The sequence below is a fragment of the Coptis chinensis genome, chromosome 4 (assembly GCF_015680905.1).
Source record: "Coptis chinensis isolate HL-2020 chromosome 4, ASM1568090v1, whole genome shotgun sequence".
Classification (NCBI taxonomy): domain Eukaryota; kingdom Viridiplantae; phylum Streptophyta; class Magnoliopsida; order Ranunculales; family Ranunculaceae; genus Coptis; species Coptis chinensis.
In genome coordinates, this window is record NC_141459.1 from 1000988 (window position 1) to 1019052 (window position 18065).

The 18065-nt window shown below is 35.5% G+C and overlaps 2 protein-coding genes across 4 annotated transcripts; both read right to left on the reverse strand.

The window, feature by feature from the left end:
* Nucleotides 1-10187: 10187 nt before the first annotated feature.
* On the reverse strand, nt 10188-14702 carry LOC147501014 (WAT1-related protein At1g21890-like). Of its 3 annotated transcripts, none has more exons than XM_086606049.1 (7): nt 14393-14695; nt 14228-14290; nt 13799-13915; nt 12332-12575; nt 11829-11987; nt 10947-11098; nt 10188-10842 (listed from the first exon to the last, which is right to left on the reverse strand). In XM_086606049.1, the coding sequence occupies exons 1-7, from the start codon at nt 14602-14604 to the stop codon at nt 10593-10595; spliced, it is 1197 nt and encodes a 398-aa protein (XP_086462175.1). In that variant the 5' UTR covers nt 14605-14695; the 3' UTR covers nt 10188-10592. The 3 variants fall into 3 exon arrangements, with proteins under 3 accessions (XP_086462175.1, XP_086462176.1, XP_086462177.1); XM_086606051.1 differs by having other exon boundaries at nt 10708-10842; nt 10905-11098; nt 14393-14702; XM_086606050.1 differs by lacking the exon at nt 14228-14290 and having other exon boundaries at nt 14393-14691.
* Nucleotides 14703-16640: 1938 nt separating this feature from the next.
* Nucleotides 16641-17877, reverse strand: LOC147501015 (putative F-box protein At1g32420). Its single transcript, XM_086606052.1, has one exon. It carries the CDS (start codon nt 17868-17870, stop codon nt 16710-16712), a length of 1161 nt encoding a protein of 386 aa, XP_086462178.1. The 5' UTR covers nt 17871-17877; the 3' UTR covers nt 16641-16709.
* Nucleotides 17878-18065: the final 188 nt, after the last annotated feature.

Here is an 18065-nt window from a genome sequence, read left to right on the forward strand (position 1 = left end):
AGGACCACAAATCAACTTAACACCAACACTAGGGTTAAGAACGATTCAACTATAATTGACATGCAAATGTTAATTATCAATCAAATTCAATCCATGGTCTCCCAAAAGGACTGCAAATTAACTTAACACCAACACCAAGATTAAGAACAATTCAACTATAATTGTCATGCAAATGCTAATTATCAATCAAATACAATCCAAAGGTACCCCCAAAAAGACCACAAATCAACTTAAGGCCTTTGAAAGGGTTAAGTTCACTCAATCAATACACACACCTAAGGACACGAAGAAACCTAGGTGCCAACTACGACATCTCTATCAGGTCGTACACAAACACTTACGACCTACAAGCATCAGACAATCTACCAAAGTACGACAAGTCGTCGAGTCTACTATTATACAGCACAACTCGTCAAATAACAAAACAAAAAGCAGGAGAAACAATCACATTCATACAAAATTCATAGGCAATCTCATTTCAAAACAAGTAAGTAATTTAAATATTTTTACTTACTACAAATTCGGTTAGATACTAGAGGCCCCCAAGTTATCTTAGAAAACGACCTCAGCATCCCCATCAAATATAGAAGTTATCAGTATTAACAACAAAAGCAAATATAGTTCAAAAACTTTCATCCATCATCAATCAAATTACAAAAGAACATAATCAGTTGACACGAGGCAAATTCTCCACATTCAAGGGATCCAGTTGGCAGCCCTCTTCACCAACAGAGCCACTAGCCGGATCACCACTTACATTAAGCACTTCAGTGGTAGCATCTTCATGGGGTTTGAAAGCAAATTTGGAGAGCAAAGACCGGTCGGTTGGTAGATTAGATCATCTATTAGCATCTACAACAATACTTTCTATAGTTACTATTGTAGCTCTACTTTCAACAAACCTGTTGAGGGTTTTGTACTTATGTTCTAGTTCCATGTAATCATCCACCAGAACATAGGCATCACCACTCTCTACCAAATCGACCAGGTCGTTATATTCATTATGAGCTCGTTCAAAGAATGGCTGCGATTGTTTGCTCTCAACAATCCAATGTGCTACCTCCACCCTCGAAGCATCAAGAGATGGCTGCAATAAGGCCACCTTCCTAACCAAAGCCCCACCTAAGCCCTCAGCCCCACCACTTCAGCCTGTTCAACCTCTTGCACAACCAATAACTTGTCATAAGCCTCCTTGGCAACCTCCAGCTCCTTCTTGTACAGATCAGAGATAGTTGTCATCTCTCTCAACTTCCTATACATAGCCATAACCTGACAAACCAACAAAATAAGTAAAAAAACAATAACTTAAAGTACAAAACAAAAACTCAGATCAGATGGACACTTACAAAACAAATCGAGCGATCCATGTCTTTCAGATTCGCCTCCAAATCTTTCCCAGTCTTCAACTGATGCCTATCTCCATTTAGGGCAATACTCTCCAGCAACCCATTCGCAACTAGTGAAGACTTGAAACTATAGTCCCTATTCTTCACCAGCTGTGTCAACCTACTCACTGGGTCGTAGTAGATGACTGTTATATCCAGAACGTCAGACTCACTAGTCTTATCATATTGGCCCGCACTCCCAGACCCTTTGTATTTTTGGGCAGTTGGCTCAGTGTCACTAGCCGTCTTCTTGCCCCTAGCATCAGCCACCCCAACATCCACCGCCAGCTCTTTAAGGTTCATTCTCTTCAAAGGAGCCCGACCTGATGAAGGACGACCTTCCACCATAACAGGTCGTTCTTCATACTTAGTTCGGGTCCTCTTAGCCTTCTCAGGCTCACCGACCTCAGCTCGCCTCTTCAACTAAGGCCTACAAAAGGGAGTGAGAGCATCACCAACTCCCCCAACACTACCACCTTTTGAGCTCCTCCCCCTAGCAGTTGACCCTTCATCTCTCCCTATTTCAGTAGCTGAATCCGAATCAGAGTCAACACAAATCAGCCAGCGAGCCCTCTTCTTCTGCTCAACCTTCTTCAAGTTTATCTTCGCATCACCTCGTCTTTTGAAGTAATATGCAACCTCCTCCAACAAGGACGCTTTTTCTTCCTAACTCATCCTCGTAAACTCTTCAATAGCCCCCGTAGAAGTCCGACCATAAATTACGACCTCTACAAAACAAACAAATGTCAGCACGTAATCATATCAACTCATAACCAAAACAAACGACCCACACAAGTAAGCGACCTACACATGAAAATGACCCACACAGATAACGACCTACCATCAGTCATCACACAACGATTCTCCAACTCACATCCAGGAGGACAATAACTCCCCACAATCAACAGAGGCCTACGCCACTATTTCTCCTTACTCACACCAACAATCAACAATGATTTACCCCTCATCACTTGTAAACCAAAGTTCATAGCAGAAGATATTTTCACAGTAAAATGCTCTAACACGTTAGACAAACAAATATTGTAACCCCTTTATCTCAACAGATCCAAAACATGAAACACCCTCCAACTATTACCCACAAATTGCAAAGGTGCCTTTCCACAATAGTTCAGAATGTCTAAGGTTAGATGTGAGAACGGCAACTTCAATCTTGCCTTCAGTTGGCCATACATAATTACAACCCTACCATATCAAGGAACATAGTCTGAACCAAAAATATTCTTCTCACCACTTAGGTCGTATATCATCAGATCGGGACTCTTAATCCCAAACTCCCTTCTCAAATCCCCAAAATTATCAAACACCGACCTAGATACCGCCTCCTTAGTCATCGTCTCCAATGAGAAAGACGATGATGTCTCACCTCCACTACGCGCCCTAACACCACCATCTCCATCATTCACAGTTCTCTCTCTCCACTGATCCAAGACAACTTCTCCACTCAAACTATCACTAGTAATCGACATGACAAAAACAAAAAGGAAAACAAAAAGATCAATTTTTTTAGATCAAAAGAGACGCACCTGAAGACGAAAAGTTGGAAAGTTTTTGGTTTTTCTTTCTCTCTTTTTTTTCTTCCTTTGTGTTGATAGAATGAAGAAATGAAAGACCGCCAGACCCTTCAGCTGCACAAACCTCGAAAAAGCCAAAACGTTTTGCATTCCTCAACAAAATACAATCATAACCAACTTACCTCGCCCACAAATCCGCCGCAACTTGGGTCCATGAATCAGAAATCCCTTTTTCCTGCATAATTTCCAAAATTCTCAATTTTCAAAAGCCCACCAGCTATGCGACACGTGTTCACTGTTTCAACTTTATTCTTTTCAAACCGTCTCATTTTAATGAGTCAAACAGCCTGTGAAGAATAAATGGGGCTGTGTAAGTACCTTCCATTCTCAAACATATCACTACAGCATACGTGTCCACACACCAGGTTGTATCTTCATAGCTCGTACATCACCAAGTCATACCATGCCACCAGGATGTAAATAACGACCCAGACTCATGTCGTCTCAAATATCAAACACAGCCATATATGGAAGCAAATGGTCTACCACGATCTTGAAGCTTACTCAACACACCAATGAAGGAGATATTTACTTTGTAACAATAGAAGTAATGACAAATCATCAAGATAGCACAAAATATGGATCTACACTTTATAATGACCTAGAGCAAATAAAGAAGGTCAGCTCAAACATCTATAAGTAGAGAGAGATGAACTACGTAAGGCTTGATTCAAGTTGACCCAAGAAACTTGATACGTACGCAACTCTTATCCCAAAAAAAGAGTGCACCATTCCCTATCAACCTTAACATCAGGTTGTAGATACAAATCCACACCTTTATAGTGGGATTCTTTTTCTTTATTGACCCTCGAAAGAAATCGTGTCTGCCATTTATGACCATTTCCCATTCCCGATCAAATTTATTCATCTATTTGTAGTGTCAAAATTCACTAAATATTATGTAAGATCACAATTTAATGTTAACACTTCCACCAACATATTCAAATTTCAAATTTCACTAAATATTATGTGGATGGTACAGTTGTATCAAGGCTCAAGTTTGGATGGTAGTGAAGTACCAAGTTGGAGAAGTATGATCGGCAATGAATTGTTGGAACTCTCACTTTTGTTCAGCATCCAAGTACCGAGTCCTCCACACATTTTCGGTATTTAGATACCGACTTTCTAAAATGAACATGAAACTTGTTTATGAATGGTAGGGAGATACCGAATTTGAGAAGCACATATGAGACTTGGTTACCGATCAAGACTGCCTTGACGAAATGTATTGAAATTTTGATAATTTGTCGAAATTCAACCCAAGCCCATTTTTCTCATGAAATCTTCTCCCCACCCATATAAAAAAACTTAGGGTTAGGATTGAGACAACTTTGAGAGATTCATTTTCAAGAGAATTGTGGGAGCTCTATTAAGTTAGGGTTTGAGTGAGGTTGTTTGTTTTTAATTCTAGTTAACTCTTGTAAGCTCTCAAATCTTTACTATAAAGGAAACTTGGTTCTTGTGTGGATGTAGATAACATTTACCAAACCACCTTAAATTTTGTGTCTCTTTGCATTTACTTTCATATTTATTACTTGTTATTGATTGTTTATGGATTAAGTAGTAGTATTTAATGCTCTATTGAGTTTGTTGTGATATATAACTACCAAAGTTTTGGGTAAGTGACTTCCTTGGTGTGACCTCCAAGTTGAAGTCATTTGGGATAGAGAGTAACTAGGTTGAGATGTACCTCCTAGTGAATTTTCCCAACAAGTGGTATCAGAGCATTAGATTGAATCATAATATACAAGGTGTTTAAGGAAAATACTAATACATCACATTTAGTGTTGCACCAAAGTTGTGTTGCAAGTTAGGTGTGTGTAGAAATTTCTTAGTGAGATTCTTCACTGTTGTTTGGTTCAAGTAGAACTCATGACGACCAATAGAGAAAATTACAAGATAGAAAAATTTGAGGGTACAAACTTTGGCAATTGAAATATGCAAATTGAGGACATACTCTATCAAAAGGATTTGATGAAAACTTTGATAAGAAAACAAATTTGATAAGTGTCTCATAGTCATGAAGGCACTCAAGAGATTACCAAACTCTAATTTTTCAAATTTAACCAAAGAAAACTTCGCTAAATTTTATTTTAGACATGTGCTATATTGGCGTTGACAATTAGATTGAGTGTACTCCAAATCAGTTAGCTGATGAATCTTGGAAGGTCACTTATTAGGGGACAAAACTAAAAAGGACAAAATTCGAAATAATGAACCAAAAACCCACCCGTATTTCAAAAATCTTAGTTGCCATGAACAAGTTCTATTTGATTACCAAACTCTATATTTTTTTCATTTTGTGGTATGCCAATACTCAAAAACTAGATCCATTTAACCACAAAAAAATATGTTTAGATCTCATGTGAAAAACTTTTATTTTAGACATGTGCTATAGAACCCCCACTTGAGGGGTCGCCGTGTCGGTGTACTCCAAATCAGCTGAGACTAGTGAATTAGCTGAGTGAGATCTCGGAAGTGTCTATTGTTATTAATCCACAACACAATGACATGACCGGTAGTCAAAAATTATAACCAGATACCCCAAGGATAGAGATAGGGAGCGGAGAGGGCAGTCCCCCCACAAAAACGTTTTGAAAAACCAAAAATTACACTGCAATCAATACAAAAATGTCATGAAACTATAAGGCTTTGCCCCTCCAAAAAATTTCAAGATAGTGTATTATTGCTCCCTCATATATCTTGCCCCCTAACCGAGATGACTCCGTCCCTGCCATTTTCGTGTATTAATACATAGTAGTCACAAATAATGAATCAGATCTTATCCCAAAAACCAAATCATCAAGAAAAATTATCGGGGAAAAGTAATTAGGTATTAAGAAATACCTCTTTTTAGTGAAATTGTGGTTGAAATTCAAAGCAATGTACAAGAAGCTTCTTTATCTTACGTGTATACCCGTCAATTCAAATGACTAAGCCATGCAATAAGTGATGGAAGCCTTATTATTCTGTTCTTCTAATGATTCCCCCCGTATAATTCACCATATCTAGATTCTATACTTTTTGCCACAAAAATCATGTTTTCTAGTAAGGTATTTGCCTAATGAAAAAATTATCTGTAGAGAAAGAGTTGCATTTCTCTTCTTTAACTGTACTACCTCGTTTCTATTATTCTTTAACTGTACTACTTCAGTACCTCAAGAAGAGCATAACTCTATTGTAGTCAAAAGCTGATGTGATAAACATGACCATCTAAACTATTTTTAAAAAATCGCAACCCATCTACAGTCCCGAAACAGTAATTTATTTATTTTATTTTTATATTTTTTTAATTATGTAATTCTAAATCTCTTTCTGAAATACCAATAGTAGCCTCTATAATATATGGTAATAATAGTTGAAACTAGTATGTGTTCTTCTAATGATTAAATGCCCCGTTGTAATTCTCATGTGCACTATAAATAGAGAAAATTTGTTTGCCAGAAAAATCAATTTTCTAAAATGGGGAAAGATATAAAAATTTTATTTTCTCTTCTTTATATACTATAAATTTTAGCTTTTAAATGAAGAAGACTATCTTAAAATTATTAAAGAAAAAAAGATGTTTAATTTTAATAAAGATCCATCTAAACTATTTTTAATTAATAAATTTGGAATTATGGAGAGATCATCCCGAAACAGTTTTTTTAAAAAAAAAAAATAATTTTATTTTTGTATTTTATTAAAATATGTAATTCTAAATTTGCTATTTGCACTTTGCATCGAACCAAGTAGAGTAGCTAGTATAGATAATTTATAGTGACTCAACTACATAACCCAGCACAGAAAAAAAAAACATCATATAGTGTAGAGATAGAGGGAAGAATATAAAACTAAAAAAATGTGTGAAGCACGTGCATGATACTATGCTCTGTTTGGTTCACTGTAATAGGATGCATTTGCACCCATTTTCCACTAACTATATATTTACTGGTGTTTAGCCCACTAATGCAAAGAGGTAGTTATGCAAATAAATTGTACTCATGTGCACAGTATAAATAGGTCAGGAGACAATATTTTTTTTTTCTCTCTCTCTCTCTCTATTTCGTAGCTTTTTTTGGTAACCTTATCCTCTTTTGTAGGTGCAAGTCTGCAACCAGCCAAGAAAAATAAAAAAGTTTAGTTTTTTCATTTTAATTTCTCTTCTCCATGAAGAATAAACTATCTCAAATTAACTAATTTCTTTCGTTGAATCTCAATCTCCTCTCTATGAAGATTTAAACCAACTCAAATCAACTAATTTTGTTAAATTTCTATCGAAATTAGATAAAAAATTAAAGAAAAAAAAAGATTTTAAGTAGTTTTTATGGATGAGATCTGAAAATAAACGGTTAAAGATTTGTTTTAATTTTAAAGTGGGTATTTAGAATTTGGAATTATGGAGAGGAGAAAATCATCTAGTTATTTAGTTATGTATTTGTGAAGAAGATGAAAAAATGTAGGATGTTTTGGCACTACTATAACCAAACAGGTGAAGTGAATTGCCATTGCTATTTGCTTATCGTGCATTAAGATGTAATTGCACCCATTTGCTATTTGCACTTTGCATCGAACCAAATAGAGTAGCTAGTATAGATAATTTATAAGGGACGACTACAACACATGACCCAGCACAGAAAAAAAACACACGAATCCACATACAATTTTTTTGTTCTAGCGTCGCTCCAAGCCCAATCAAAACCAACCACGTTTCCTAATAATTTGGGGAGCCAAGCACCAATGTCTCACCATAAATGAAGATTTACTATGTTTGCTCCAAAGTGGGATTCTTCTTCTCCAGACTTCTCCATCAACTCGAAAGAAATCATGTCTGCCATTATGACCCATTGCTGATCAAATTTATTCATCTATTTGTTGTGTCAAAATTCACTAAATTTTATGTAGGATCACAATTTAATGTTAACACTTCCACCAACATAATGTTAGTATGCTACTACCTACTCAAAATTTGGGATAATCAACATTGTTAATGATTTTGCTATTGTCATACTAAGATTTTAATTTAATAACAGTGCTTCCTTTGAATTTTAAATTTCAAAGGTCGTTGTTACACTCGTCATGAAACTCCATCTATTCATGTGCGCTGAATGGAGAAGACAAATCCCGCAAGGGAAGAAAACGGAGTCATGCGCAATTCTATATGTTTTTCCATTTATTTTATTAAGGGAAAAATAGGTAGTTCACTTTTAAAGATAAATATTCCTAGTTGGCTCCTCAATTTATTTTGAAACATGGTTGGTTTTGATTGGGTTTAGATACAAGTTGGGCAGTTATAAACCCATTCAATAGGTGGTATCGACGCCTTTGGCACACTGCCTCAGTTCTAAAAGTCTTTGTTTCTCTTCGTCGGATTGTGTTCAAAGTTCAAACAACGAAGAAAGAAAAAGGAAATTGAAAAATATTTGAGAGCTATCATATTCCACAATTTAATTATGAGTTAATTTTTATTTGGACGAAAAATTTCTAAGATTTTAAGCAAAAATTATATTTGTATTTTAAATTTTTAGACTAAAATACTACAAAAGGCAATGTATTATGTACAGTTAACCAATTGGAACAATGTACTATTTTTAAGACCAATTTATGCAATGTATTATCTCAATTTGAGCAATTAACATAACGAATGTAATTCAGACCAAATTAGATTGCCGGAGTGATGACGTGTCAGGTGAAAAAAACCCTAAATTGAAATTGACAAAAAATTCAAGATCATTTCAACATCAATTGAAGTAAGTTTTCACATTTTTATTGTATTCAAATCTTATTTTACCTCTCTTTACAATTTTGTGCTTTAATTTAGAGTTTTTTTAATTTAAAGTTTTTTCTTCACCTGACACGTCATCACTCTGGCAATCTAATTTGGCATGAATTAGAGTTGTTATGTCAATTACTCAAATTGAGATAGTTAATTGCATAAATTGGTCCAAAAAATAGTATATTGTTTCAACTGAAAAGCTAGTGTGTGCAGAGTGTACCCATACGCAGGCATTTGGGCCACTCATATAGGCAGAGGATTCATGTGTATTGCAACAAAGAAGTACAAAGAAGTACTGTAAACAGCCCTCTTGTTTCAATTGGTAAACTTCAAATAGTACATTTCCCTTTTTAGTGTTTTAGTCAAATTTTTAACCAGAAGAGATGTGGAAGAGGAGAGAGTTTTACCTAAGCAATTAAAATGGGAAGAGGATACACGGGTACTAGAAGTTTTTTTTTTAATTTTGGTGGTTTTTTGTACGTGCACTAAATCTTCTCTTTCTATGGCCACGTACATTCCAACAGCCAATGAGAGCTTATTTCGTTTTTTTTTTCTGTGCTGGCCATGTGTTGTAGACTTGTAGTCGTCCCCCAATTTATATACGATTTTGAGCTCGTACCAAGTGCATACTTTGGATCGTATCGCACCTTTTGAATCATTATTTGAATCACACAGATTCCAATCTTTTTCAGTTCTTTCTTTGATGTTAAAGTGACACTATAAATATTTTAAAGTTGGTCAAAATTAGATCCATAGTACGTGTGATTCTTTAATTTAAAGGACTCCAACTAAACGTGGTTAAGCTAACTTGCTTACAAATGCTCAAAGCTTGATTGATTTCTTTTCTATAAATATAGGGCGTTCAGGATTAAGTATGTTCTTTTTTTGACGATCAATATAATCTCACGTAAGATCATGTCGTAGATAACTTTTGGTGATAGTGATTATAATTAGTTGGCTGTAGAGTCACGTAAATAAAAAGCACCAAGACCTTTACTTCCAAGGTTCAATTGATCAATGTTTTTTCAAAAATTATGTGAACATCCACCATTTTGCAAGTTCTCAAGATTCTATGGGCTAAAGGATAGAGACAGGAATCTTAGTTGATGGGAAGGGGTCTCGCAGTGGATTGATTGTCGCTATCAATATTATGCAAAGCATTCGATCGGCACATCGGCCATATGAGATAGAATGGCAAATTAAATAGCATAGGTGATTTTTCGAATACGCTCCATCTCTGTATTGGCTCGAAACCTCGAACGATAAACTGTGACAACCAGAACATGGTAATTTATAATTCAAGTATTGAACTCGGCAGTTATATTTACCAAATCATAGATTAAGCTAGTCTGTGAGCCTAAAATGTGGTAATTATTAGTCACTATACTAATTAAAGGAAAAATATGTAGCAGTACGCCAGTACTTGAAGTGCAACTTGAGTGGAACCCTCAGAGAGACAGAAATCCCTTAAAAAGTTTATATACTTTTTTCATATTTTGAGACTATATCATCAATTCATAATGTGATGAAATAATATATCATGAAAACGTAAAACCAGTAGATGCTAAACAACTCCCATAGGCATTATATTGCCTAGTACGCTTACAGTAGAAAGAGGCAGGAGAAAAAAAAAACATACAAACCTAGCCAGATACATATATATATATATCACTTCAAAACTCATATGTCGCTGTCTCTTCAACTGCATATATTATCAGTTTCTTTGCCTAAAAATCTCTGGTTTCAGCTCTCTTTCTTTCTCAGGAATCTTGACGACGTGATTCTCAAATCCATACAGATAAAACGTCTAAAAGAACACAGAATCCGACTATAGAATATCATCTATGCACGTAAAGGTTATCATTTATGTGATATGAGCATTTCGATAGGAACTTCTGACTTGGTAGTTCCACTATTAACCTTTGGTATGGTGTTGTCACGATCAATGACACTCATCGGAATCCCGATTTTATTGCTATATTTTGCTGCAATTGGTAATTCAAAGCAACTGGCGTTCCCATCGGTCAATGTTGATGATCCACTTTGATCTTTGCTTTTGCCCCAGATGACCGAGTAAAGGCCCACAACTATAACCAGAGATCCAATAAGACTGATCCATGATAAAAATAAATGTCAATAAAACAGAAAATGTTGATTGATTCGACCACTCACACACATACTAGAGGTTCCCAAAACCTGGCATTAGTGAATTACCTTCCCAAGTGTAGCGGCTCTGCTATTATCATGGTCCCCAAAACAGCAACAATAATCATGCATAGAGGGTTGAAGGCAGTAACAAAAACGGGGCCTCGATCTTTCATTACAACTCCTTGCACGTAATACGCAAATGCAGAACCTACTATCCCCTGCAAACGCGTAAAAGGAAAATTCAATGTGTATGAAACTGTCGTATGTTAGGAATTCATTAGAGAAGAGACTAATTTGTTGCGCAAATGGACAGAAGTAATAATCATTGTGTGCGCCTTTGTGGTATCCAGTTGGTGGTAGCGCCGTAAACAACTTGGGCATAAATATGTGCCAACTGCGCCAACCAAAATGAACTGCCGATAAGCATGACAGCGCGCTTGTGAAGCATTTGGTGGAACAGAGCTAAAAATGCTACCATAAACCACTTCCAAGTCTTAAAAATAAATATGCATGCTTTAGTTAACATAATGCATAAAAAGTTTAGCATGCAATTTATTCCTCTTGTATACCAAGCAGCCGGACACAAGTGCAGAACCTAGCTAGAAGATGTTAAAATTAAATCCATGAGGCCGAGTCTAATGGTCTTGGACTCTCTCTATATGCAAAACTTAAAAAAATCCTGTGTTTTAAGGATAGGGATTAGGGAGTATCAAATTGGATCCAATAGTTTGGAACATACACTTTAAACACTTGGACAAGTCAAAACACTTTAAACAATTTGGTTTTGTTCATTTTGCGCCAATTCAACTCGCGCAGAACGCACTCTCTTCATTTTCCGCCAATTCAAACCACTCTCTATTCCTCAATATTACTCTCTATATAAGAGAGTAAAATATAAATAGGGAGAAAAATCCGCCTGTTTGGCCTAAGAAGAGGAACTGCACTTACAGAATAAACAGGAGCCAAAAGTCTAGAGTCGAAACCAATGACCCAGGCGCTGAAGTCACGTTCCATCACAAGTGCAACGACTCCACCTTGTATCACACCCATAAAGACTATCAACGAGGTCAAAGAGAGCTCGGCTGGGTACTCCTTTAAGGTGATTGACTGCACATACAGAAATGCATAGATAGACAAAATTTAGCAGGTAAGAGTGTACGCAAATGTGACATCTACAACATGATTTTTTTTTTTTTTTTGGTAGAGATCCACAACATGAACTTCGGAACTGCAACACAATACCGCGTACTAGAAAATAGTTGGTTTGCAATCACCTGGCTTAATTGGAGAGCCTATGGTTTATATGGTAGTCTTTTCTTTTAACCAACTATATATTTTATTGAATATCGGAACAAAATCATTACAGACAAGCGCCCTACAAGTTGCACGTACAGGCGTACAGCTAGTCCCTTTTTCTGTTCATTTTTTTGGGCCAAAGTGAAAATGCTTACTTGCAGTATGAAGAAACCAGACCAGGTGGTACAACTGCCTAGGAGCATTAGCGTCCCAACGAACCAATTCTGTGCCGTGGAAGTGGAAATGCTGGTAGATCCACTGTGATTTTCTCTTGTCGACCAGACCATATCTATAATGGGGCCTTTGTACAAGGTCATGATCATGGCTCCACCAAGAGAAACTATAGTCCCTGCAATCTTAGCTTGGCTGTGTATACTCTTAATCTTTACTTTCTCTAACCTGATAAATCATTCAATAACCTATATATGTTAATTTCAGTATTAAATTATGGTGTGCTTCTTGTTTGTTCTCAACTTTCACTGCAATATTCTAATTTAAATCCTATCATTTGTAACTCAAATTTAGATGAGTTTCTATATTTGTTCCCCTATATAGATTTACAAAACGTTTGTGCCTCTGTAAACACTAGCACCATAAGGAAACACAGCCACTAGACAAACTAATTGATTACCTTTTGGAGCTTGAAAACAGGTAAGCTAATTAGTTTGTGAAAGTTGGTCAAAATATAACTGTCAATAAAGAAAAATAATTAAGTTTGTGTCTAGTAAAGTTGACCTATTATTTGTCAAAAATATAACTGTCAACCAAGAAAAGAAGAGTAAATAAGGCTTTTTGTCTAGTAATGGTAGAATGGCACACTTATTTGACTTATTATTTGGACTTACTGATGTATCAAAAGTCATAATCATTGATTTACATAGAGATACGTGTCCGTGTGTATTGCAATGCAAACCAACGTTATCAAAATAGTGAGTCGCAATAGGTCTAAAAAGTTGTTCCATGTAGCACTACTCATTTATATTTGCAAGTTTTCGAAGTGATGATGTCACTTTTCACAAAAATTTTGATATTTTTTCGATTTTTGTCCATTTTGTTCACTAATTTGTAGTTTTTCAGGAAAATTTTAAAATGGTAGCAAATACAATATATATTTAAAATAGAGGCTAGTTTTGTCTATTTTTATTTTTATTTACTAAATTACTAATCATTAACTATCTAATTTTTTCCAAACATTTAATTGAGTCATCCAAAGATTTGAGAGACTCATCTAATTTCACCTAGATAAACTTTCTCTTCTCTCTCCATTTTGATTATATATATATGTGTGAGAGAGAGAGATGATTATTAATTTTGAGATAAAGAATTGCTTATTTTGGTAATTTTTGGTATATGGACATTTAAATTTAAAAGTATAGTTGCTACCCATATTTATAATGTTTGCTAATGTATTCGCAATTTTTCTCTTACTTTTTACAAAAATTTCTCATATTTTCGTTTTCTGTGTCACCGAAACAATGACCGAAAATGAAATTTAATTCCTTGGGTGTAACAATAAGTGTGCGGATGGGTTGTTCATCTGTATAAAGTGTTGGGATTTTTGCTGGTACTGCGAGCTCTCTGTTGAAATAAAAGAGTTCAAGATAATTTTTGGTACGGTTTACCTAAAAATAAGAGCCATAGTGAAGGTGACTGCAGGCTGGATATTCAAGATAGCAGAAGCAAAGGTTGCTGATGTGTACTTCATTCCCATGTAGTATAGGTTCTGATCAATAACTGGCCTGCAAACAAAATGAATATGTGAACATCCTCGCTCAATCATATCTTGTTGATTACCTATATATAATGTTAAGATGTACATCCTATATCCACATATGTCCTAAGCAATTAAAAACATGGATCATGGTCATGAACACACCCCTCAAAATCAGAATCTTTTGCTTGTCTAGTTAAAGATTTTAATATTCCATATTTTTCCATAATGCACAATTGCATGTAAATGGTTGACATGTGTAAGGTCGCTAAGAATGAGCTCTTAATAAAGGTAAAGTTATTCTTTTTCTGTGAAGTGTATGTGGGTTTGAGAGCAATACTCTATCAAGCCTAACGCCATTATCTTGATGAATATGGAAATTGTCATCTTGGGTCTGATTTTCCTGTAAAAGAGACATGGGAAATGAGTCGAATATCATACTTTCAGTTAAAACTCGAATGACTCTTAGTAAATTAATAGCCAGTAGATCATAGATGATATAGACCTTTCGAAAATCAAAGCAAAGGGAGCGACAACGATTGTTGCGGCTGCATTGCGGTAGACAACGAGAATGTTATGATTAAGACCACGGTTCAAACAAAGCATAGTGAGTATAACCATCCCAGCATAGCCACACTGTAGGGTAACCATAGCCAAGTAAGCCTTCACCTTGCTAAAGTTTGCAATTAGATTCCTATATTTACCTTGGTCTCCCATTTGGTTTCTCTAAAACACACTCTAAAAGTAATTTATTGGTAAATGAGAGTACCAAATAAGTTGTGATGAAGTGACCTTCTTATACAAGCAAATAATAGGAAAATCCCAAACATTTCCCAGGTACTTGCACAGTTACGAAAATTGACAAAAGTGCCCATTTATCTAATCAACAAAAATCATTATTTTGATGATGGACAGATAAAAACATATTCAAGTCAATTACCAAAAAAGAAAGAAACATATTCAAGTCAGTGAGAATCAGTTAAAATTCTTGCTGTTATTATGTTTTCCATTTATAAATGGAGATTAAAATTTAAAATATTTGTCCATGTTTCTAGTGCTCTTTGCGTCTTAACTGAGTTTGTTAAGTAGTTTTTCTCGAGGGTGGCAAATTTTCTCTTAAAAATTTACTTAAAGTTTGCTCTGGATTCCACAGGAATAGTAGTTAACCAATTACTGAGCGAGAACTGATAGAATATTATTTTTTAAAACTAATACACTATGTGCTTACTAGATATTTTGGAAATTAGGATTTCAAATAGAATTTTTGTGGGTTAGATTTTCTTGTGGACAAAGATTATATAACTTCTTATTCCGAAACCCAAATCATCAAAGATATCATAAACAAAGTAGCATTAAGAAATATATTTGCTTGTTTGTTTATAGATAGTTGTACATTTGTGGTTGAGAATGAAAACATTTTATACAAAGCTTGTCATCTTTCGCAAATACTTCTTAATTCAAGTGACTATATGAGCAACTTAAACAGTATTCCAAATTAACTAATAGCGTCGGATTTCCACAAAAATGTTTGCAACTGTATTTTTTTTTCAGGTAAAGTTTGCAACTTCATGGGATATGTGGTTAAGAATTAAAACAATTTTGTGAAGATTGTTGTCTTATACTTTTATGTGCATACTTCTTAATTCAAATCACTCGGAGCACGTTACAGAAAAACTAAAAAAAGTCACTCAGAGCAACTTCAACAGTACATCATGTAATTTCCACGCATTAACCATGCACCATGGACTCATGGAGGTTTTATTGCTTGGTGGTTAACCTCGAGAGGAAACAATTTGTCTGAGCGTGCTACATTTGAGTGAGCAAGTTGAATTTTGAAATTCTTATGCAGTTTCCAATCCCAGTTGCCAAAAGACTCTATAGGTAAATAGACGTTCTCGAAGGTATTAAAAGAATCATTGATTACATAGGACATATAGCATGCGTGATGCATACAGTTGATATTATTGCTAAATTTCGGTAGACATTATAAGGATCAGAGTGTAATAAAAACACAATTGACTTGAGGGAAGTACAAAAATGGTGAACGTATCTAAATGAAAGCCCTGCCGAAGATTAAAGCCAGACTGAGATTTGAGATGAAGAGCTCAAGTTTCATCATACTAGATAAAATCAAGTTTCTGCAGAATATTCTTACCAGAGTTGTGAGAAAAGCTCCCTTTGGTGCTGTTCTTCACAAATATAATCCAACCTCAACCTTTAGTCTTGTTCTTTTTCATGGAAGATACGGATAACGTATACTTGCAGATGAGTGCATCGTTATTCGTAGTGATCTTAGTGGTTACCTCTGTTATTTTCTGTTATCGCTATCGCTACTGTGGTGGACTTGCAATAAACAGTGGTACTGTTCACAATCACAATGCTGATGATAATGGGGATGTTATTGCAGTTTAAGGTGCATCGTGGGGTCGTCGCTGATATCTTCTCGGAATGGTACACATACTTTCTGTTAGTCTGTGCTCTGATTTTGCTAGTTAGATACTTAGATGGATGTTTTAGTCTAATATTTGTGAGTCCTGTGTTTCATGTTACATGGAAAACGTAATTGTTATATACTTATCTCTAGTTTACTGATGAATATCACTGTTTAGCACATAAGAAGTTAGTAATAAGTTCTTATTTTGTTGCTTATATGGTTTGTTTACAAGTAAAGGGTATTGATTGGGCACATTATCCAACCTTAAATTTAGCAGATGTAGTAATGTTAATTTGCTGGTATGATTCGTAATCAATCATTTGCATCCAATTGCTTAGTATGGCTTAAAATATATTGGAAACTCACTCTAAAACAACACGCATCAACATTAGCACAGTATGACCTGATGTGAAAAAAAATAGAAGAGAAACAAGTAACAAAAACTACAAGAAATGAACTTGAGACATCTGCTTGAATACCACTTTCTCTTCTTGTCAAATGCCTTGCCATCCCAACTCACAAGGGTATTCACATGCTCAACGTAAAAGTTAAAACCAGTTTTTCTTTCACGCAAAGGTAATATCCCATACTGCAAAATGAGTCTGTCTCGTCCGACGATCTTAGTGATAGAAGAGTATATAGAAACAGATTTTGAGCATTTGCTAAGCTTTTTCCATGTATTCACCTTCCAATCCAATGCCCAGAGCACCAATCCATCCAAATTCGCTTCACTATTAAACACTGCATACAAAACCCCTTCCAACTCTACTAAGATTGGAGGTTTATTATCATACTTCTCTTCTTCCTCTGGCATTTTCACCTTCTTGATTTCCTCCTTGTTTAAGTCCAAAGACAGAATGCAAGCAGTAAAAGAAGAGTAAGGAGTGATAGCTTTATCAAAAGGGCTTGCAAAAGCAATAGAAACCCAATATAGAGCACCATTTGCTGAAACTGCGCGCGCATAAATGTCACCGGAACCTGGTGGCATTTTAACCAATCTCCACGATGATTTATCTTTTGCTGCATCATCGCCAATTGTAAAAACTGCACAACCTCTTCTTCGACACCAAGAAATTACCTTATATTTTTGTGCAACAGCATCATATGCTATTTCACATGGATTTATATAGTATGGGGCCGGGGGGAGTTTTGTGGATTGCCTAGTTATAGGATTACAAACATAGAATGTAGGCATGGAATTAGAACAATCAAGGCTTTGAACAAGAAGCAAACCATCAGATGAAGTGACTGGCAACAAGCAAGTAGAAAGTTTTAGCAAACGGTTCAGTTTCAAATCAAATTTCTCACCTCTTTCTTGATCAAGGAACGTGAATTGTTCATCGTTGTGTTCTTTGATGATGCCATATTGGCTCGACTTCCAATGATGAAGATGGCTTCTCAGGAAATGAGGATTAGATGAAATATAACTGCACCAATACTTGCAAACACATCTAAATCGGACTAAAGACTTGGCTGGAACACGAGGTAGAATTTCTTGAAGGATAATTTCGCACGGCAAAATATTTTCCATAACACAATGCATTTGCATTGCCAAGGTTCTCAAAATATATACTAATTGATGTTGGAGTTGGAGATGAAATGATCCTTACCATACTTAAAAATATGACACCACGCGTTGTCCATGCAGTGTCGATTTTTGCATTGCTGATGGCTCCATTTGTTGATGAAGATTGCAGCGTTTTAACACGTAGTTTAATAATTTTACATGTGGTTTACTATGAGA

What these genes read in the sequence shown, in the direction of transcription:
- LOC147501015 (XM_086606052.1), bottom strand. Translation starts at nt 17,870, where the DNA reads ATGCAAATGCATTGTGTTATGGAAAATATTTTGCCGTGCGAAATTATC.
- LOC147501014 (XM_086606049.1), bottom strand. Translation starts at nt 14,604, where the DNA reads ATGGGAGACCAAGGTAAATATAGGAATCTAATTGCAAACTTTAGCAAG. An exon ending in TTTGCTTTGATTTTCGAAAG is followed by an intron (nt 14,291 to 14,392) that starts GTCTATATCATC and finishes TCTCTTTTACAG; the next exon opens with GAAAATCAGACCCAAGATGA. An exon ending in GAGCCGCTACACTTGGGAAG is followed by an intron (nt 10,843 to 10,946) that starts GTAATTCACTAA and finishes ATCATGGATCAG; the next exon opens with TCTTATTGGATCTCTGGTTA.